The sequence below is a fragment of the Terrapene carolina genome, unplaced genomic scaffold (assembly GCF_002925995.2).
Source record: "Terrapene carolina triunguis isolate 2854851 unplaced genomic scaffold, T_m_triunguis-2.0 Scaffold30, whole genome shotgun sequence".
In the NCBI taxonomy this organism is placed as follows: Eukaryota; Metazoa; Chordata; order Testudines; family Emydidae; genus Terrapene; species Terrapene triunguis.
Window position 1 is genome coordinate 711,922 of NW_020664381.1, and position 24,004 is coordinate 735,925.

General features: G+C 38.4%; 1 protein-coding gene across 5 annotated transcripts in view; it reads right to left on the reverse strand.

The window, feature by feature from the left end:
• Positions 1-10,393: 10,393 nt before the first annotated feature.
• Positions 10,394-24,004, reverse strand: part of LOC112111323 (homeobox protein PKNOX1) — a 60,371-nt gene continuing 46,760 nt past the window's right edge. For 2 of the 5 annotated variants that reach the window (XM_024206701.2, XM_024206699.2), the window contains exons 7-14: positions 21,516-21,615; positions 20,131-20,228; positions 16,668-16,706; positions 16,394-16,522; positions 15,337-15,413; positions 13,932-14,104; positions 13,466-13,552; positions 10,394-12,656 (exon numbers count right to left, since the gene is read on the reverse strand). In XM_024206701.2, the coding sequence (XP_024062469.1) occupies positions 12,445-12,656; positions 13,466-13,552; positions 13,932-14,104; positions 15,337-15,413; positions 16,394-16,522; positions 16,668-16,706; positions 20,131-20,228; positions 21,516-21,615 (915 nt within the window). In that variant the 3' untranslated portion in view covers positions 10,394-12,444. The remainder of the gene's footprint in view (positions 12,657-13,465; positions 13,553-13,931; positions 14,105-15,336; positions 15,414-16,393; positions 16,523-16,667; positions 16,707-20,130; positions 20,229-21,515; positions 21,616-24,004) is intronic. The other 3 variants (XM_024206702.2, XM_024206703.2, XM_024206704.2) reach the window with 3 other exon arrangements.

The window sequence follows — 24,004 nt, forward strand, 5'->3', positions numbered from 1 at the left end:
GGCATAAACTTCCCGCAGTCCGCACAGAGTTTAAACCCTGGGGACCCGGGCATGCCCCAGGAAGGGACAAGGGTTACGTTGGGGGGGGGAACCCCCCAACTACTACTAACTTACAACTAATGCTAACTCTAAAACTATGAGAAAAAGAGAGAACTATATACATGAACAGAGACACTGCTAGGCTTGCTGCGAGAGCGAGCAAAGTTCCAGCTAGCCATCACCAGCGGTAAGAAGGAACTGAGGGGGTGGGGGGGTCGGCGGGCCCCTATATAGGGCGCCATGGTGGCGCCACTCCAGGGGGTGCCCAGGCCGACCCTACGGACACTGCTAAGGGAAAATCTTCTGGCTGGCGTGCACATGGCACGCACACACCTGCTTGGAATGGACATGAACAACCACTCGAAAAAGAGCCTCAATTCTGACTGAAGTCCCAGGGAGAAGTACTCCAGGAGCAGACCCTAAGTCAGATTTGCTGCATTTTGGGACCTGAGCTCCTACAGCCTCCAGTGACTTCAGTGTTCTTTAGTGACCATTAAAAAAATTTAAAAAAGGAAGCCTTATCTGAAAAACAAAACTATTTTTGTCTTCAAACACCAGACAGCAGCAAACATTTAGAGTAATACAGGAGAACCCAACAGTGCAAATTTTCACAATATCAATAAGATGTTGTGAGCTCTCTTTGAGTTTGGACTTAGGAATGAAAAGCAAGTTGTAGCTGGAAATTTTTGGAGCCTGCCATTTGATTTCATTGCAAGTCCCAGGGAATCTTTTGGCCCTCTCCAGATTGTTCTAAACGAAGTTCCAGAGTTACATTAAGCGATAGTCCTGTCTGAATTGCAAAATTTGTATCTGGAATCTGATCTGATTCCAAACTTTCCTGGCCCCAACCCCACTTCCAAAATGAAATGTGGGACAATGGATCACATGGTAGGTCCTCTGGATGAAAATGAGCACCAGGGAATCCTTGTAAAGCCAGACACGTCCAACAGTTTCATTTTTAGAGTTTTGCCTTCACCAGGTTGGATTCATAGAAACATGCAACAAAACTAAAGGGAGTGGAAACCACATGAAGTAGAAATACAAAAGGAAGACAAACTTGGGCACACTGAAGTCAGCAATTTTTGCACTGCTTAATCTAGACTTTTTTTTAAAAAAAAGCAGTAAATATTGAGCAGTTCAAATGTAAGAAAGAACCAAGCAAGTAATAATTAATGAGGTTTAGAACTAATACCTCTTTCAGCTTTCCAGTGGGTTTTCTGATGTTGATGGTGTAGGAAGCTGATGTGAGGTCTAATCCAGGAACTGGACTTGTAAGGTTTCCTCCACGAGTAAGGCAAAGAGACTTTGCTTCTTAACAGTGTAGGCTGAGGTGTGAAGCTCCTACATGCCTAGTGGTGTTCTGAGGAATGGGCTCCTCTCATGCAGAGCAGGCAATGGGAATGCACTTCCATCTCTATGAACATGAAGAGGGTGACACACACTGTTCAAAATCCATACCTTCTTATCCAGGTGTTTGGATAAGCCTGGCCACTACTCAAGAGTTCTAAGGACTCTGGTGTAGTAAGAGGAGGCCATCTGGTTCAGGTAAAAAACTAAGTGTGCAATGGTGCAAGCTCCTAACATTTACTAATTATACTGACATTTAACAATTGTAGTGGAGTTCTGAATTAAAAAGACACCTTTCTAGGCCCGGAGAGAATGTCCTTACACCTGCAGCTAGCCACAGAAAAGGACTGAGGCTTTTGGAACTGCATTCCTCTTATATAAACTATACTCCAAATTTTCAAGGCTGCAAGAGTATACTCATGAAGCCCCCCATAAGCCTTGCTCTCTAGAAGGTTCCTGCACTGGAAGTTCATCCCAGTAGTGCAAATATGGAGCGGAAACCTCAGAGAACGCAGACATACCACTTGTGCTAAAGGGTGCTTTCCTTCGCTCTTGAATTAAGAGCTTACTCTCGTCTTTGTAAACCAGTGTGACACAGAGGCCAATTGTTGGTTTACTATATTGTGCCAGCAACTCTTGTCAGGCCTGACATACCCACACCTAAAATACTGTTGTCACAATCTGTATCTAAAAGGTATCATGTAAGGGATGATATACTGGTAACGTGCTGGTCCTGAAAATCATTGTGTGATGTATGTATGGTAAACCCACAAAGGATTTTATGGCTATGTGCTGCAAATGTGTTCTTACAATGTATTTTGGCAAACAAGGCTTAAGAAAGCCATGTCTGTTCCAGACAAAGGAATATGGTTCCACCTCCTCGAATGCGTCTCCAATGTAAATTAGGCAGAGTGTGACCAAAGACAAAGAAAAGCACATTCACATGCAAGGTAAACAAAGCCATCTGGAGAGCAAGTGGAGAAAGATGAATACTTAACAGTCTTGACGTGGGGGAGGGGATGAAGATTGCATCCTCAGAGAGGCCTCCTGCCTCTTGAATCACAGTCAGTGAACTTTGGGAAGACAGCATGGTGTCTACACCCCAGCAGGAGAGAGAAACGTGGTTTGGGCTTACTTTTCAAAGTATACATTGCAAAGATTTAGTGGACTATAGAAGACAGGGGGTCTGAACCTCAAATGATAAGCTATTGAATCAAACTGATTATACATAATATTACTGTATGACAGAAGTGTACTGAGTAAGATCTTTTATGACTCACCAGTGTGTCACAGGCTTTAATACCATTGTGAAATGTATGTATTGACACTATATGTGGAATTATGGGTACTCACTGATATTATGCTTTAAAGTCCAACTAAACACAGGGAAAAACAGGTTCTCCCCAGACAGGAGGGAAAGTAGCTATCTCCAGAATAAATTAAACATTATGGAATCAAAACAATGGAAGCCCCCATTTACATACGAATCAGCAGAGGGCTGGGAAGTCAACAAGAAGGGAAGAACAGCAGGGAGCCGTCCTGCCTCTTGTAACAGGGTCAATGAACTTTGGGAGACATAAGCAGAAACGGAGAGCCATTTTGGTATCCATTAATTGGGGGATTAAAGGGACCACAGCTCTTGAAAATCACAGAATATTGGCTCCTTCAAGCAAGCGGGTTGAAGTCTCTGGGAACTGAGTTTCGGTGTGAAAACTGCTTAGGCAAAGACTGTAACTTGTTGAAATTAAGTTTTTTATGTCATAGAAGCGTTTTTTTCTTTCGTTTGTAACCCTTTCTATCTTTACTCCTTATACTTGATCCTTAAACCTAGGAATTTTTGTTTAATAAACTTGTTTTACTTTTACTATAAAACAATTCAGTGCGCTGATTGAAAGGAAGGGTGTGTTAATCCCAGTTAAACTAACAGGCTGCAGTGGACTGCCTCTTTCAAGGAGCAACAAACATAAAACTTCTGTGAGTGTTCTGCAGGGGAACTAGAATCTGCACGGAGACATCTCTGGGGAACTCAAGAGTTGGGATTCACTGTTTTGTTACTGGTAAGACAAGGTTTGGACTGGTAGAGTCCTGAAGAGTTTCCTGGCAAGAAAGACAAGCTGATGTGTCAGGGATTTGTCACACAGTTTAGCAGTAGCAAAACTTTCACTTCCTGAGGCTGAGAAGGCTAACACAGTAACTCACAATTCTGGGAACCGCAGCAGATGATCACAACCAATCACTAGACTAGAGCACAAAACAAAAACACTTCATCAGGTCTGATTCCATCCAGCAGATGACAACACTGGACACAGAAAACATTATATGTACACATTAACCCAGCTAAGGCAGCACTAACCAAAGTGTCTGGAGGTCCATTCAAAACTTCAGCCAGGAGCCAATCAATAAGAATCTGTGGCTGCATACAAATATTACAGGTGTTTGCAGAGTGCATATCTCTGGCACCGAGAATAGAACTTGTAATTTCAGCTCAAGCACCTCCACCACTAGTTCTTTTGCATTTGAGCTGAAGGTGAAAGTCCCTTAGATCACAGTAGCACTAAGGCTCTTATCCTTCTTTTAGATCAAACATTAGAGGAGGAAGCCACCCCCCAAACACAGACCTGATCCATTCCAGAGAGAGAACTGTGGTGCACATACAATCCATTACAATACCCAAACTTTTCAAGACCTCCTTTGTTAGCATTTAACACTGAAGCAGCAGAATCATTACCACATTACAGGTCTTAATTACCTGCTGTGCAGGTATGTAAAATTATACAAATGGAACTAACATCCTGTGCATTCTTTCAAGTTTGAATATATTAGCCAATTAATTTAGTTGTCTCTCGTTTGCAGATCATTTGAGGAAATCAAGATCAGTTTGCAAATATATTCATTATCTACAGGTGTACACTGAATACTTTGTGCAAACAAATTTCAGTCAGTGAGGTATATGAGAACTATTCATTTTTGACTATTCACTATTTGTTGTGAGATTGGTCATGTATGTCACATGGTATTGTTTCTGCCCTTTGATTGTATAATAAACTTTTTAAATAGAAAGAACTGACAAATAGCAAATAAACAATAATCTTGTTTTGTACAAATACCAATATTTGTATGAGCACAAGAAACAGCCACTCTTTTGATCTGTGTATATATTTCACTATATTAGAATGAATTAGTCAGTTCATGTTACTCCTTCTTAGATCAACTAAATTAACATACTAAAGGGGAAAAAACTGTATAAAAAAATAGACTGTGATAAAGCTTCATTTAAATTGTTGCCAGAATGTATTCACTTAATTAAGGGGGGGGGGGGGGGGGAAAGACATATATCCCAAGTATGTCTGATTCACAACTTCATGCAGGAAGGAGTGTATTTTAGTTCTAGTGGTGCTGTCCTGTTTTGTTTATTGTTGTCTGTATTTAGAATACAGTATTGCTTGTATTTGTGTATAAATTTACTTTTCAACCGTGATTGCACAAAGCTGTGCAAACACTTCTGTAGGTACTCAATTTGCATATGCATTAAGGTCATTTTGCAGCATATACAAGTATATCTGTATGCAAGTCAGGATTTACATATGATCATTAGTTTGCACACCTGCAAAACTGCACGTTTGTGTGCACACACACACCACCTCTCTGCCCTGAAAATATAGTGAAAATGTTGGAAAATAGTCAATGAAAACACAAACTTTTTTTCTATTTTTAAAAGTAGCATGAGCTCCATGTGATAATTCTGCAAAGCATTCTCAGTTATTATTTTCTGTAGCCATATATAGAATTGATGGGGTATGTCAAGTTATGTCAAAACTAAGGTATGTCAAGTTTTGAACCTATACTACTTGTCACTCTCCTTTTAACATGAACCCCCTAAATTCCTGTTACATAAAACTATGAAACATTGAAGTGAACTACTAAGGAGTGGAAACCTATCGTGTGTTCTTTCAGCATGTCAATGGACAAAGTCAAAGCTACCTGCAAAAACAGTTACTTACGTACAGTAAATGTTGTTCTTTGAAATGTGTTGTCCACATATACATTCCGCTGCAGGTGTATGTGTTCCCAATACACTCGAGTCAGAGACTTTTGCCAGCAGTACCACAAGGTGGTGCATGTGCTCCTGCTCTCCTGGTGCTCTCAGGCAAGGACATAAAAGAGGTGTGTCTGCCGCCTCCCTCTGTTCCTTCCCACTGCTGTATGTAATGTCTGAAGTAGTGGGGAAGGTGGGAGGGTCATGGAATGTGTATGTGCACAACACATCTCAAAAAAAGCAAGGTTTCCAGGCAGCTTATCTAGATTAGCTTCTCTCTCTCCAAAGGTCTGGCATCTCTGGGCCATATTTTTCCACCTGAACACCTGTTAAACCTTTACATGAATATGCTTATAGCTGTGACTGCTGTCAATCTTTTCCAGATATTATATTCTCTGATGAAAGGACACGACCCTGAGATGTGCTCTGCATCCACAACTTCTATTCAGGTGAACACATCTGAAGATCAGAACTATAGCCTTATAGTCCTTTTGATTAAGATTTTCAAAGCTGACTAGGCAATTTAGCTATAACACACCCACTGAAATTAATAGAAGTGATGCAGATAAATCCCCTTGTCATCTTTGAAAATCTTTTTTCCTTAATATTTGGAAGAAAACATGCACACTGTTTTATGTCAAAAATGCTTAAAACAGATTAATCTAAGTGTAAAAGATCTCCGAGACACCATACCTGCTCCAGACCGGTGGCTGAATTAGTTGACATAGCAGAGATGTATTGACACGTTTACCCACACACAAATTAATAGAGGTTAAGGACTGCAAGACCAACGAAGGTTTGTAACAGAATTGTATTCCACATTAGAAGTATATAAATTTTAGAAACATTAAAACAAAATGCAGCATCCGGTTGATTTTTTCCCTATGATTAAATGCTGTTCATTTTCTTTTGCAGATTAAGTACTATAGGTAAGAAATATCCAATTTCACCAGGGACCATCAGTATAATTTGCACACTTTTCACGAGTAATAAAACCCCATAAAGCGGAAAGACATTTGGATCGAGACAAAAATCTCCTCTCATCTCCACTGTGATGTTTTTATTTTAATACTAATGTCACACAAAACCTACTTTAAGCAACATTCAGGGTCTGCCAGAAACGAACCCAAACCAATATATAGAGAAAGAAGGCTGGAAATTATTCTAATCTCCTGTGTCTTCTGTGAATAGCCCAGCTGAAGTCAAGGGAACAACAGGCCTAAATCAAAGTCCATTTAATTCAATGGGAGATTTTTCAGTGAGTTCAGTAGGCTTTGGATCATGCCTTATTTGCATTATTAATCTTTTAAGAAGTAAAGTTGGGATCTGGCCTATTGTCCCAGCTCTAGATTTTGCAGGAGTTTCCCAACAGTAGGTAATTTAACAGCCGACAGGCCGGATCCTGCATGCCTTGCACACTTAAAACTCCCACTGACTTCAGTAGGATTTTGAGTATGCCAGGAATGCAGTACTGAGCACTTGCATTGTCCTGCAATATCCTCGGCACTATTAAGTGCGGGATGGACCAGGCATTTGGCAGAACTCTGATTTTATGACTTGTGTCAGTTTAAGTTAGAGGGTTATTTTAATCTTTGTGTGTGCATATGTTTCCTTTTATTAAGTGTAGGTTTTTTAAAAAAAAAATCTCACTTTATATTAAAAGGTGCATTTATAAACTGTTTACAAAAGGGTTAATAAAGGCTTATTATATACTGTAATAAGTGGTTAATCAATTGTTTTGGTATCAAGAAAGAAATAGATTGCTTAGAGCCATTTCTAATCACCTTCTAGTAAAGCCATTTGTAATTTTTTTGGGGGAAGGATGAGGATATATGTCCATGATCTGTGGTTGAAAGACTTTTTTCCAGATTTTTTTTTTTTAATTTGTAGTCTTCATCTGATGTACATTGTTACCTGCCCTTCATTAGGGAAGGCTGGTGGAGTTAATTGATTTGTAATTATGTGGTGCTGCTAGGTGGTTATTGTAAGTTTAATTATTGCCAGGACAGCTTTAAATCTGTGGTTTCAATGTCACATTAAAGACATAATAAAATACTGATGTGTCTAAGACCAACTACTATAACATACTACTTATGTCTATAACGTCTATTATAATCATTAACCCTTTATTAACTATTTATAAATGTATTCCTAGTATGAAGTGTGACCAACAAAATCTCTCTCCCTCTCTCATGAACACATACCAGAGTTGCAGAGTAATCATAAAATCTTCGTTGTCCTTGAAAATATTTTTATGAACTTATAATTACATATCCAGCCAAGTAATGAGTTTGGAGAAAATGCAACTGTAATCACATAAAAAGCTTATCTGCTTTTTAAAGTGAGGATTTCTGATCTAATAGAGCATGATAGTTCTAGAAATCCATTACAGTCTATCTGCCTTTGAAAAAACAAGTTGGCACATAGGACTTGTACTGCATTGCACAGGAAAAATCGTTCTGAAAGTGTTTTGAAAAAGCAGTTCCAAAAAATGGCTTCCAGGCATGTACAGTAAGTTCAATGTCCATACCATTTTAATTAACAATTTCAGAGCAACAAAAACAAAGAACACATATCATAGACTAACTACCTGCTAAGTCTTTCATTCCTCAAAACAGCTTTTGCGCTGCAAAATCACAGTCCACCTCTCCCACCCAAAAACATTAAGAACCAGTAAACCATTTTTTCTGCATTTGGGTAAACAAAACAAAACAGGCCAAAAAACTGTCCCAGACAAAAAATCTTGGGTAACTAGTCTGATATGATATTTTCCAGCTATGTTACAGATTCCTGAAAATACGACTGATGTTGAACTAAATAATGCTAATATAATTAAAGCAATGTGAATGCTTCAACTTTAAAGATGAGGCATGCTTTTTCCATTCACAGAAACTGTTCATGTAAAAATCCATCATCCATGAAGCATGTTCTGATTTTTAATTTTTCTTTGCTTTGATAGATCAGTTGCTTCACAATATCCCTTAAAAGACAACTATCCAAGAAAAGCTAAATGTACAGTGTTCACATTTTAAAGATTGTCAGTTTTATAGAACAAATGTTGCTAAAACAGTGGAAGATTGAGGGTCATTTCTGTCACTATCTGAAAACATGGGCATCTAATAACATTAGGTAAATATTTTGACAGTAGACTACAAGGTTAGTAAGTTTGTAAAAAGGCACGCTCTCTCACACAGTCAAAAAAAAGAAAAGAAAAAAGTGATTATTCAGTAGATCCTATAGAACTACAGAGCAGAACAAAACTTATATTTCCATGTTGCACAGGTAACCAAATGACATGGTTAGGGTGATCTTTTAACAGCATACTTGCGCCATCTTTCATTCTACTTCATGTTGAATGATTAAGTAAAATTATTTTATAATGTGAAAAATAAAATACTTGAAAGAGTTTAGTAAGCCTAGAAAAATCAGATTTGGGTTTGGCAAAGCCAACCTAGCTACTCAATCTACAATGAAACAACAACAAAGTTCAGTCAAGTCCTAAATGTTTCCAGGAGTACTCTTCAGCAATACATTGCACAATTCAGAAGTAATACCTGTTTAACTGTAGTATTTAAATGAACAAAGTAAAACCTAAACTTGCATTCTCATTGATTTTTCTTGGCTAGCTTTACTTTTGGGGGGAGATGATTACAGTCCGAATGCATTCTATTTACTATGGCAGAGCGGGAAATTGTTTAGAAATAGAAATGTTTCACTAGTGTTAACATCTTAGATTTTCACGAGGGAATGAAGGTTACTTATATTTCCAACATGCTTTCCAAATTATATTTTGCCTAGTCAACTTTAAACCCAGCTGAATTTTTGGTGAATGTTTTGTCTGAATGATTATCAAAAATAAAAGAAGACCAAAAATACTACAATAGCGTACCTATAAATCACACAGTTATGGCTGGAGAGGTAATTTCATCTTGCATAGACTGAATAATTATTCATTAATTGCTCCCAAGCAGGTTTGGTACCAAAAATTGAATCATTAGTAACTTAAATTCACTTAATTACAATCAAGTGCATCTGTTTTAATTTTGCACAATATCCATGATTTCTTTTTAAATGTTGCAGTTTTAGTTATTAGATGTCAGTCCTTGAAAAAAATTGGGCCCCATAGTTTGTTAAATAGTACCTTTGATTATTAAAACTGAAGTAATTTTACAAATATAGTTTACTTTTCACTATACTGTTCACTTTTTGCAGTTTTCTTGAGACTGACATTAAAAATGGATTACTAATGACAAAAGAAAATGGAGTAACTTTCCAGTCAATTTCACATTCCAGGTACTTATGCACTGGATAAACGCTGCAAACACCAGCAAGAACGCTTACTTATTCTATTGAATACAAAAATATATATTTCCACTAGAACGAAGGAAAAAATCCAAGGAAACACTTTTAATTGGTGTAATGATTTGTACAAGCTTGCTTTCATAAAATCAAAAGGGACATTGTCAACTTGAAATCTACTTGTTTTCACCTTAGTTAAAAGTTTCAGATACTACACCCACCTAAGTCCCCCTGCCAATATATATGTATTTAAAAAAAAAAATCACATTTTCCTATTTTTTGAGGACTCAATTCTGCCAGTTTTGCTCGTATTGAGCAATACATTATTCTACTCACGTATGTAAGTATTTGCAGCTCTGTGGCTTCAACTGCTACTAAACATGAACAAAGCTGGCTGAATCAAGCCCTAAAAATATTTTTCCTCTCACCTTCTGTTGTATGAAAAACATACACAGTACAATAGGAAAAAATGGCTCTACCATGGAAACACTGAAAAAGTGCTGGCAGAAGCAAACAGTAAACAAATTGAAAAGATAAGAAAAGTATTTTTGCTTCCAATCTCTGTCAGTTATATTCATCTTGGGTGTTGCTTGTAACAATAGTAGGCAAAATGTTTTCATACAGGAGTTTGATTTTTAAAGTTGACTGTGCCCTTTTAATTTTGGGGTCAAATTGGACTTGTCAGTATGCCTTAAATCAATTACATTATACCAGTTTTCATAATTAAATCTTTCATTATACACTCTTAGTATTTTCTTTAAATTGCTCAGTACATATGGAAAGGGTACTAGAGGCAAAAACAGAGAAGATAGATTAAAACAAATACTTTAAAAACTTTACTTTAATAATTCTAACCATAATAATACCTCATTACTGCAGTTGAGTCAACAGGCCCAATTCATCACAGGCATAAGTAGGTGCTACAGTAGCGAAGTCAGCTGCTTATGCTAGTGGTGAATGTAGCCCAATGCCAGTAAAACAAGGATTTTTTTAATGGTAACCTCTGAAAAATAAATTTGCCTTCTATGTACATGTAACAATTTTTTAGCATCTCCTGTCAAGGTCTCTGTTCATGCTGCCTATAAATTGCTCAGTAAGGCAGACTTTAAAGCCCCAATTCAACAAAGCACCTAAGCATGTGTTTAATTTCAAGTATATGGTTTAACCCCACTGAAGTCAATGGGATCTAAGCACATGCTTGGATATTTTGTGGAACAGGAATGGTTTTAAGTAGGTGCTTATAGTTAAGCACATAACTAAGTGCTTTGCTCAATCAGTGCTTAAGATTTGAAGGTAGCACCCTCCTTTTCACACTGTCCTGCTACAAGATTTCTTGAGTCTACTGTTATTTGCACTTAACAATGGGGAAAGACCAACTTTTTCAGCATGAAGGGTCAATAACAGGTGTTCAGAAATAACAATACACAACTCAAGATCTGCGGATAAACTGAAATTAACCATTATCACAGATAAATCTATTTTCATCACTAGTTCTGAGTTTGTTAAAAGACACACAAGGATTTTTTACAAGCCTGTTGTAAATTCTGGTAGTGATGTTTGTATTTGAAAAGATTCTTTATATAATCCATAAATTATATTTTTTGTATGTGGAAACAAATTTCAAATTCAATAATATAACTGAGGTGGAAAAACTAGCCAGTCAGTTTTTCATTTTTAAAAATCAGACTGAAAAAACATGAACTATTAAGTTTCTCTGTTGATTACTAGAAATTGTGGATAATTGTACTTACTTACCTGAATACCTATTTAGCAAATATCTTCAGATACAAGTTTAGATACAGAGTTAAATGTAATTTGAGCATTAGTTTACACATATATAAATCAAAGTTTGACAATATCAAAATCCCATCAAACTGTGGGCCCTTCTTATGCTATTATCAAATATACTATACCACTATGGGATAGCAGAGAACCATGGAACACTAGCATTAGGCATGTTTATTAAATTTGGTCAAATTTTCAGAACCTTCCAAATAGGAATACTAAACATTTATTTTCCCCTTCTGGAAATTTTTTTCTCATGCTCAATACAGTTGTCATTCCAATTCCTACTCAATTTATAAAAATATTTTTTTTATCCAATAATCCCGCCAAGGTAAAAATAGGAGTTTTTATAGCAAATGATAAACAAGCTCACTGACTATGAGAGAAATTAAACTTATTTAAACTGTCATACATTCGCTACTGAATCACACATCTCCATTTTCTTTGTGGGTGTGTGTTGTTGCCCACCTCAGACTGGCAGTTTTTAAGGTGCAGAAGCATCTTTCAAATGTGTGTCTAACTTAATGATCAAGTGCCACATGCTTTGAATTTACATCGTTAGTCAACCAAGAGCTGTCTTTAACAACAGGTCTAATTGAAACTGCATAATTCTTTAGAAATTGTAGCACTTTCAATCTAATGAGAGAACAAAAGGGGTATTTATGTGGTTCATTATATTACTAGATGCAATTTTTTGTAATTAAAAAAAAACAAACTCAACCTCTCTTCAAAATTCAAAAACACATTTGAAAGAAGTTGCTGCACCTGCAAAGACACTCTTTAAGCTTACTATGAAATACAAAAAAGTGCACCCTTCTATATCTACATATAAAACATATTAGAAATAAAACTTGTGTAAAATGTTTGCTGTGCAAACTATAAAAACAGTCAGTCAGTCCATTCATTTTCCTAAATATTTTGTCACATTCTCTTGCTTCCTACTGCAGAGAATCACTGTTATCCAAAACAAGCCCACTGATGTTTGTTGTTGAGAGGTCTGCTCCATCGTCTTCACCACTATCCACAGATTCATCCTCACTTTGTCCTGCCATCATAACTTGCTGAACAGCCAAAGTAGCACCATCAGATGACAGAGACTGGAGACTGTCTACATTCATGTTGACCGGAGCTGTAATTGTTACAACAGCTCCTGGAGAGGTGAAAACATGTATACAATTAGTAAACTGAAAACAATGATCAAATCAGAATTTAGATTTAACATTACACAAGAGAATTTGGTTTTTTTAATAGGATACCTTGGAAATTACATACAACAACTAACTATGTTATTTAGGTTGCAAAGTCAAGCACTCAAAAGTTAGGAAATGTCAGAATTGAGATTGCAAGACTCTATTTGGTCCCTCTGTGTGCATGTATGATACAGTCTTTAATTACATGATCACAAACTAATATTTCCCACTGTACCTCTACCTCATTCAGTGCACAGGCTGGAAGGTGCTCAGGGAATGAATCAGGGTTACTTAAATGGATGAGACTGCTACCTTATTTAGCTCCCATTGATGTCAACAATTAATTGCAGTGGTGTTGTAGCAGTGTTGCTCCCAGGATATTAGTGAGTCCAATAAAAGATATTACCTCACCCACCCTGTCAACAGTTACTGGCAGCTTTCCTATTGACTTCAGTGGGAGTCAGATCAGGCCCTTGATGCAGATGCTGCAAGGTGAGTAGGGACTTGAGGCAGGGGTCTGCAGGAAGGGAAAGGCTGGTCCTGTGGTTAAGGCAGTTGGATGCCACCCAGGAGGGATAACTGGGTCTATTCCTGCCTCTGCCACAAAGTTCCTACATGATGCTAGCCAAGTCATTTAAACCAAAAGTTCAACAGGTGGTTACTAATGATATAGTCCTCATTTCTCAGTGCCCAATGTGAGACTCTTGGGGCCTGGTTTGCAGCACTGAGCACACAACACTACAAGAGAATTCAATGGGAGCTGTAGTACCTTGGGCAGTAAGGCAGGGTGGTCTGCACGAATGAGAACAGCGTGGAGAGTCAGGAGGCCCCATGTAACAAGTCTGGCTCTTCCACTCTGGGAAAAATAATACATGTTCATGTAACTAAAAACTATATCACAATACACATGCACCAGAGCGAAGAATTAAGATTGCATGGACAACTTTAATTCTGACATTTCCTAACTTCCGAGTGTTTGACTTTGAGAAACCTAAACAACATTCTTGAAACACATTTTTTCTAAATATAATATTATATACCAAAAATCCAAGTATTTAGCTAAAATTCTGAGAGAGAAATTTCTGTCAATTTTTTCCAGACTACCAACACAGTGGTTTAGCTACATCAGGAAATGCCCCAAAACATAACAACAAAAACCACTTTATTTCTATGTAATAAAGACATTTAAATAAGGAATTCATTTTACTATACATGTTCCAGCCAATTTTCCTTACCATCTGACATTGTAAGTTCATTAGATTGCTGCTGAGCAACTCCCGATGCAATGGAATCAGGCCAGAACCTCTGAACTGGTCTGTTTTGAGCTGTTTTTTTCTTTGTTTTTGGAGTTTCGGAACAGCTAGAATCCAGCATTGGCTGAAGAATTCGTCTTCTAGCATTGATAAACCTAAACATGACCAACAAAAAAACCCCCACAGCTTATGACCAAAAAATTGTGAATGCATGCGCATACACGCACACACAGAGACGGTCTCAACCAATGTTTTATGCAAAAAATAAAAATTAAATAGAAATTAATATTAAAAATGAAAAATGCTATTTCTTAGCACCTTGGTTTCACACTCCATGTCAGGGATGCATGAGAACCATTGAACCACAACACCTGCTCCTGGAGCACTGAAGTCCTTTGATATTGCAAATCTAACTAAGGAAGCAGCTCTCTACTTCTCCCTGGCTGTCAGGCCCTTCTTCCTCCCTCCTCTACTGCCAACTGGTACAGTTCTTCTTCTAGCCAGGTGCATTCTAAGGTCCACCCACCCAATATACGCTGTGAATCATTGCAGCATGGCCCAGATAATGGACGTTCCTCTAATTAGGGTCACCCCAGACATGGCTCCTACTTGGGTCATTTGCTCAGGTTCCCTGCTCACCTGGCTCTTTCCTGTTTCTCTCTGGTTTGTCCCTAGCTCCTGCCTGACATCCTTTGATGGTCCCACTAAATTTCCCATGCCTGGCTCTTGCGCCAGTCAATCCACTCTCTTGTCAACAGTCTCTACCAAACAGATTCTCCACCTTCTTCCCAATTCCCTGCAACTCCCTGCTCTCCTCCTGTTTATTTCAGGCCCCTCCAATTGCTGCACAGGAACCATCCTTCCCTCTCTTTCTGCTCCTGAACATAAATTCAAAAGCCTGAAAAGCCATCAGTAATTAATTTCACTGTAGTTAGGTAAGGAAGGATTGTCTTATGACAAAGCACAGGACTTTGAATGAGGAGACCAGAGCTCTATGCCAGATATGACAAAGACTTCTGGTCTGTTGGACGGGTCATTAAAGCTCTCTAGCCTCAATTCCTTTATCAGCAAAATAAGCATACTACTACTTCCATATCTCTCGGGGTGTTATGAAGTGAAAATCCTTAGTGCCTGGAGGGTGTTTTGAGGTCTTTAGGTGCTTTAAGTTTGCAGAGTACTATTATATGGAAGACCATCCATTGTTTCCAGGCAAGTTTAGTGTAGAACTGTAGATTTAACTCTAGATGTTCATGATTTTTTAGTTTAAGTTAGACTCTTAATTTTATTTCTATGTATTGTACACATGTGGAAGGCACTCACATACACAGAGTGTACCTCCATACCCACACTCCAATTATGGACATTAAGCCAAAGTTTTGGATCTTACCAATTGTTAACCTGCAGTAGTGTCAGATTTGTCTGGGCAGCAATTTGCTTTTTCTCATCTTCTGTTGGATATGGATGCTAAGGACAAAAAAAAAAAAAAAAAAAGTAAGAAAAAAGCAAAAAGTTTACATTCTTTAAAAGAAAATGAAACTTTCTTCATTACTATTGATTAAAAATTGCTAGAATAAAAAAACACCTGTTTCATTAACAAAATAATTTTTAAAACAAAATTTTACTGATACAGTCACTTAACAAGTAAAACTTTACTAAACAAAAACTGATTTTATCTTTATAAAGTGTTTATGCCATCATTTAATTGCCAATGTCAAATTCAGAAAAAAAATGCTTCTCACAGTTGCCAGAGTCCTTGTTAGACAGTGTGATCCTTCATCAGCACAGCATGTGGTAAGATTTGATTAGTTACACTGTCGGACGGCTATGTCACATGAGAGTGCTGATGAGCCTTACGTGGTTAAATAACAACCCCCCTCCACCCGAATTAAACAGGACAAGGAAACTGTATGTAACATAAGAAATGCACATGTGATTTTCATGCATAATTTATCAGTTGTAACATCAGTTAGCTAAAACAGAAGATAGAGCGCTATAAATTAATGGAGTATTTATTACTAATAGAGACCTATCTTCCCCTTCCAGCGCAAGTATGTGTGCACAGGGAAGACACTGTAGAATAACATGGAGCCAATGGCACAAAGCAGTTGTTGGAAAGTTTGGTGAAAATTCAATTCCCCTCCACATATAATTTATACATGAAAAGTGAGCCATGCATTGGAGGAGTACCTGGCACTAAATCCTGGGCACCAATGAAATAAAGAATAACAACTTCTAGGAAATTTAATAAGATCTTGCAGTTCAAATGTTAAATATATGCAAAATTAGGGCCTTATCCAGCTCAGATTAGAGTCAATGGAAAACTCTAACAGATTTCAGTGGAAGCTGAATTGGGCCCTTAATGCATACAAAGAAAGGCCAAAAAGTTTTATCTTCCTCAGAAAGTCTTCTCTGAATACTTATGACTGCTGATGTTTAATTCTTACCCCTATGTGCTGAAAGAGCCAAGATCTCATCACATTAGTAGCGTGCTTTGGAAGAACCCCTCTCTTATTTTTTGACGAGCCATCATCTTGATGCAAGATACTTAGATCTTGGTTTAACTGTAACTGAAGCTGCACAAATAATTTAAGAAAAATGTGGAAAGTTATAAAGTTACTTTAATGAATAAAGATGTTGCACAAAAATTGTTTTTATCATGTGAAAGCAATGAAATAAATTAGCTCTATAATCTGTGTCAAAAAAGGGTACTTTATTTACCTGCAGCGGTAGTGGTGGAAGTTCTCTTGCAGTATTATCCTAAAGAGATCCATACTCTGGGTTACATATTATCAGGTTTCTGATGTTTTAGCATTTTCTAGAACCTCTTTCAAGAATTGCTGTAGTTGCCAGGAGGCTGTATTCAACACATCACAGCTACCAAGTGCCAATTTATTTTCACTTACAATAATATTCATTCCAGTGCAGGGGGCCAGGCATAAGATCATCCTTATCCTGTAAACACCATATTGAGAATCTGATTCTCTACTGACTTGCAATTTGTGTAGCCATTTATGCGTGGTGCACAAAGAGTGTAACATGCTATGCTTATTTTGTAGTGTTTCACACTCACTTTACGCAGGTGTGACTACACAAGATGCAAGGCTGTGAAGAATCAGGCCCTAGGGGTTTAACATGGAGCTTAAGTAGTGTAAGACACCTTGTGCGGGTCTTCTGCACTGAGGTGAATTTAACTCTACGGCCCTTACTTCCCCAGCCTAAAAAAAATACATCAAAACTCTCAAAGCACAATAGGTCTGTGCATGTGCCTCAATACACATCATCATCATCTAAGAAGACAATAATGACAGGTATAAAAAGCAGCTCTCACTACTTAACGTTCCCCCCCACCTCCAGCCTCTGGAAACTACAAAGCTGAACTGGTGAGAGGTGCACACACCAGCTCCTTAAAGAAAGCCATATATATAAACAGATACAAAGAATATATGTATGACAACTAACTTTGTAAAATAAACAGCTATCACCAGCTCCACTTTTAAGAGAAAAATCAGCTAAACTCTGTCCTTGAAGTATGCATGCAGTTTCTTGGGAACTGCATGCATACACGTTCAAGTTGAGTTTGGCCTGATGAATTTAGATTATTGCAACAATAAGTTCAAAAGAGCATGAGAACAGAGTAAAATAAATGACGAAGTTTAAATGATTGTAGTGGAAATTCAGCAGCTCCTTTAGCAAGTATATAACTGTATGCAAAGCCACTGTACAGGGAGAATCTATTACTTAAATGTACATCCTTAAAATACCAATTAATAAGGTTTTCCTCATATATCTCTATATGTGCACATACATTTTTAAAAACTACACTAAAGCAAAATTAAGTTTTAAAATTTAAATGCACAAAAATCAGGCGATTCTGAATTAGAGTTTCCACACAAATTTTAACTCTACCCAGTCAGTAACCAATGCTGCATGCACTTGATTTATATTTATGCTGTACCTTTTCTACAGCTTCAGAGGCACATATTTAGTGTTTTGTTTTACCAACTCTGGGTTATAGCCCCTGAGGCTGTATTATATTCTCCATGTTCCCTCAGCTACAGAACATAACCAAGTGGCACCAGCTGTTTTAGAAAGGGCTGACTGGCTTCACTCGTAAATGTTCTTGGTCCCCCAAACCTGGCAGGCCACTGCATGATTAAAAGGAGCACAGCATACAGACTTGAAACGAGACAGTCCTCTCAGTCAGCTGGAATCCTCTGAAACCGAAGTCAGCAGGATTTGAAAAGTCTGCACTTGGGATAGAGAACATGAAACAGATTTCAAAGCCTGCTGGCCAGGTCTCCCCACAACCCCCAAGACATCTGAAGAAAAAAAAAAAGTTGTACTGTATTGTTTCTATACTGTAGGACCATTTAATGGAAGACCCTAATGTAATGCCTACATGGGGAAGAGTTCCGGCTATTGTAGGATCCATAACAGCAAGTAAAAGCTAGACCTTAATGATTTTTAACATAGATGTATGAAACCTTCATAAGTTATCAATCTTTCCCTCTTTTGTCTCCTTTTTTCACTCTCAATTGATGTATCTAGATGTTCCCACATTGAAAAAATCTGCATCTATGAACATTTGGAGAGACGCTCTTCAGTGTTTATCCAAACCTAGTAGGAAATAGCATAGAGCTCACATATGATAAATCATTTCGAACAGCTGTGTTACAACTTCATTATTTCTAAACCAAGTTTCCTCAAACAAGACAGAACACTGGTTCATCGCCAAGCATTGTGTATATGCTGAGTGTGACTATTTTTAAAAGGCTGTTCTTGAGCTAAGTGTAAAGTATCATATGAAAACAAAATTTCTCCTAGCCCCCAAACACATTCAGAATTGACAACACACACAGCCAATTTTTTTAAATTCACAGCAATCGGCTTCTCTGCAGAGGCTCACCATTGCATTTTTCAGCTCCCACAAGATAATTTCTTCCCCACTCCCTCAGAAAGTTATGGAACACTGGAAATAGGAATTTAGGAAGATCTATTTCATGCCCAAGGGTTACAGTGGAATACAGGGTCAAAGTCAACCCACAGATGGACTTTGGAGTTCCAACAGAAGTCAAAGGAAACGGACATATTTGTGCATAAATTGAGGTTATTATTTCCCACTGGAAGCCACACATTTTCCATTGAAAGAAGCAATAGTTTTCCCTCTCAACAATCCAGTTTATGTGAGAAATTTTACAAGTCAGGGGCATGGATGCAATTCCTATTAACTCAAAGGTATATGTATCTGAGGGCAGTATTTGGCCAGGTACGTGCTGTTACAAAGAATGAGTGAATTTTAAATATACTCTTTCATGAAAGAAAATCAGTAATTGTTAATAATGGACTTTATATTATGCAAATGAATCTTCCTGTTCAAATGTTTAACAAAATTAATCCACTCTAGGATCTTCTTATTCCTGGATAATCTGATTTACCACTTTCTGATACATGGACCACTATCTTGATGTTCTGATTTGAGACTGTCAATCTGTTATCATATATTTTCCTTTCCTATAATGCAGATTTGATTGGACTGTCCTATTCTAAACTGTAAAGGGCTTCTCAGCAAAAGAAGGCTGATCTTTCTCTTTCTTGAGTGTGATGTAATGCACACTATTTGGCTGTCACCCATTTAGTTCAACACAGTACTCTGAAAGTTTGTGTAGTGAGAAACACCTCTTAACAAGAGTAAACTCTGAAATATATAAAAATAAAGTTTTAAATTACTGGTGCTGGCAGCCTTCTTGCGAAGTGACACTTCTGACACCAGCAGTATGGCATCATAACATACTTGTGTACATCCATCCTGCCATAATACTAGTTCAGTTAGAAAGAGTTTAAAAATGCTTAACGTTTACTCAGTAAACTATTTTTCTTCTATACAAATACTTCTCTGCTATCACCAAGAAGAAAGGAATTGATAGTTGATGTCATGATGCTCTGTTCTGTCAAGGGAGATTTTTGCAAATCTTTGAGATCCTATGCCATATTACAAATGTGGGGATCTTTGCAGCAATGCTTAACATTTTTTTCTGGATTAAAGTAATTAATTCTACATTAATTAATGTTTATTTGTGTAATGCTCAGTCTGTCACTTTATCATACTGAATACATTACTACTACTTTAAAAAAATAGGTTTTTTACTCCAAGAAACTATTCCATGAAGACCATGAAACAAACCTGTGAATTCTGGATCCTAATTGTCCCAGGTGACAGTGCTTGTGTCACTACTTGACCTTGTGGAGTGACCACAGTGACTGGCTGATACACTGTACCCCCTTTAAAAACAAACACAAAATTATGATTATAAAGTAGATGAAAGTGAATTTTTGAAAAACATGCATTTCAACACTAAGATCACTATTAAGTGAATATCTTGATGGGAGTTATTTTACTGACAAACATCATTCTTGTACCATGTCTAATTTAAAGAGGGACAAATAACATTCTATTTAATTATTTTAATAACATTATTGCTGACAAATAGAAATGCATTTTTTAGATAACTGATATTAACTATATTTTATTACAACTTCTCTAACACATTAAGATGCACTCTTGGATATTAAAGTTTCATTCATAGAAAACCATAACAAGTTTGACTCAATTTCCATCCATTTTAGATATGTCAGATCAGATGCTCATAGTGACCTTAGTGACAAGACATTTCAAGTGTATTTCATCTTGACTGCCAGCCCAACACAATGGTGCAGTTTGATGTTGTCAGGATTTCACTGACTTCCAGTTCCTGTTACCAATCTACATAATGCGATGAAAGACTTTAAAGCACAGCATTTCAATAATACATATTTTTTGCCTAATAATATTTTGAAAAACAGTAGAAAACATATGTTCTTTTCAACAATAGATCAAATAATTTTTCCATTTATAAAAGGACATTGCATAGAGATATATCACACCCTTCACCCCCACTTTCCACAAAATCCTTTAGATATATTTCTGTGCAATGTCCTTTTTTTGGCTGTATATACATAAGTATATACCAGTGGTTCTCAACCAGGGTTCCAGGGCCCTCTGGAGGGCCATGAGCAGGCTTCAGGGGGTCCCCAAGCAGGGCCAGCATTAGACTCGCTGGGGCCTGGGGCACAAAGTCAAAGCCCCACCGCATGCGGCTGAAGCCTGGGGTCCTGCCACCCAGGGCTGAAGCCAAAGCCTGAGCAACTTAGCTTCTCGGGGCCCCCTGTGGCATGGGGCCCCAGGCAAGCGCCCTGCTCGCTACCCCTCTAACACCAGCCCTGGCGTTCATATGCAGAAAACCAGTAGTTCTGGCACAGGCGGATCATGGAGTTTTTATAGTATGTTGGGGGGGCTATAAAGAAAAAAAGATTGAGAACCCTGGTATATACTATACTTAATTTACACACAACATATGAAACCAGTATTCAAAAGAACTACTGGGACACTCGGTTGTATGACATTTGGAAAGTTACTATTATAGGAGTTATTAATAATAAAAAATATTCCTATCTTTGTACATTTCTTAACAACTGTGAAAGAAAGCAAAATAAAAAGCAATATGCCAGTTTTTCTTTTCTGTGTCATACCTGCTACTGTTGCCATAGTTACATTTCCCTGCTGCAATGCTGATGCAGGCACCATAATCCCTTGGGGACTCAGTGTGCCTGCAATGGCACTTTGAATTTGCTAGAAAAATAAAATAATTAGTTTTTTTAAATTAAGTATGCTCATGTAATTTTTAGTTGCAACAAATCTGGGGCTTTAAAAAGAGGATCATCTCCAAGGGAAAGACTCCATCACTCAAAGGTCATTACTGCAAACTGATCAGCTTGAAAACATTAGTCATTAAATAATAAATTCACAAAGCAGACATGAAATACCCAAATATATTTGGGGATAAAAAAGATTTTGGATACAGAACTAAACCAGAAGTGAAACAACAATTTTCAAAGACATAGAAGATAAAGAGTAGATGTAATTTTACCTCCTGAGACCAATTGTAAGTGAATTTGGAGGTTTAATAAATAACTTAATTCCTTCTGTAGCTTTCTGACTTAAAAATGCAATATGTACATGATACCTTAATATTATAATTTAATTAAACTGTGTAATACAGTTATGTAATTTAAATTATGTTCATACACCCTGATCCTGCAAATATTTGTACATATTCTTAACTTTGCCTGTGAACAGTCCCACTGACTTCAAAGGAAGTACACGTGTAAAAATTAAGCAAATGTGTGTCTGTAGGATTGACAGCTAGTAGCCATGCCACCAAAAATTGTTTTAAGTAATCTCTATGTAATTTCAAACTTTCCTCGCCACGCTTCAAAGTACCAAAAGCAAAAAGTGAGCTTTAAAAACTGAAATTTAAACCATTAGGAATATTCATAGTACATAAAGTTAAACATGCACGTAAGTCATTACAGGATCGGCACCCTAGACTAAAGCACTACTAGGTAGTATGACATCATTGTCCACACTCAGGGAAATAGGGTTGCCAACTTTCTAATCGCACAAAACCAAACACCATACCCCCGCCCACTACATTCCCCCTCCCTTGGTGGCTTGCTCTCCCCCACCCTCACTTTCAGTGGGCTGGGGTAGGGGGTTGGGATACAGGAGGGGGTGAGGGCTCCGGCTGGGAGTGCAGGCTCTGGGGTGGGGCTGGGGATGAGGGGTTCAGAGTGTGAGCAGGGGCTCTGGGCTGGGGCAGGGGGTTGGAGTACGGGGGGTGAGGGCTCTGGGCGGGAGATGCGGACTCTGAGGTGGGGCTAGGGATGAGGGGTTTGGGGTGTAGAAGGGGGCTCCAGATTGAGGCAGGGGGCTGGGTGCAGGAGGGGGTACAGGCTCTGGGTTGGGGCTGGGGATGAGGGGTTTGGGATGCAGGTGGGGGCTCCAGGTTTGGTGGGGGCTCAGGGCTGGGGCAGGGCGTTCGGGCTCGGGCGAGTCCTGGTCAGCGGCTCAATGGGGCTAAGGCAGGCTTCTTGCCTGCCTGCCCACCCTGGCACCCCAGAAGCAGCCAGCAGGTCCGGCGCCTACTAGGTGGGGGGGCCAGGAGCCTCCACGCGCTGCTCTCGCCCGCAGGCATCACCCCTCCAGCTTCCATTGGCTGGGAACAGGTCAATGGGAGTGCAGAGCCAGTGCTTGGGGCGCGGGAAACGTGCGGAGCCCCGTGGCCCTCCTGCCTAGGAGCCGGACCTCCTGGCCGCTTCTGGGGCGCAGCACAGTGCCAGGACAGGTAGGGACTAGCCTGCCTTAGCCCCGCAACACCGCCAACTGGACTTTTAACAGCCCGGTCAGTGGTGCTGACTGGAGCTGCCAGGGTTCCTTTTCGACCGGGTGTTCCAGTTGAAAACCGGACACCTGGTCACTCTACAAGGAAAGAATAATAGGAGTACCAGAAAGAGTAATAAAGCAATCATTACCTCTCAGATTATTTTATACAATAGATTAGGTATTGTAATATTTCAACAATCTAGCAAATAGCGTGCACGTGTATAAGACTATGTGCAGCTGTTAATATTACAAGGTAGATAGAACAGACACGTGACACATCTCTAAAATATTATGACTAAAAACCAACAGGTAACCTTTGTCCACTCTAAAATGTTTGGATCAATTTATACGTTCAGTTTATATACACACACTGAGCCAAATCGTCTTTTCATCTTCAGTGAGGCAGATAAACCTGACAGCTGGGTCACAGCTAAGGAGACATTGCCAAAGAGATGCAATGCATATTACTACAACTTTTTCTTGTGCCCATTCTCTTTCCTAACATCTGTTCTCATCAAGGCAGCAACTCCAGCAAATCCCAAGTTTTTGTTTGTTTGTTTTTTATTTTGAAGTTGCTGGACTGAGGTAAGAAGTAAAAGGAATGCAGGCAAACAGAAATTATGGCATGTCTCTAAGTGTTGACACTTTTCAATAAACTTGTCCACTGTTCAGCTCCTCAAAAGAGGGTTGCTAACCTTAATAAAAACACAATTACAAAGAACAAGGTAAGCAGTGCATAAGTGGAATTCTTACAAAGTGCAGCAAAAAGGTATTTATAAATTTTGCGGTATTTCTA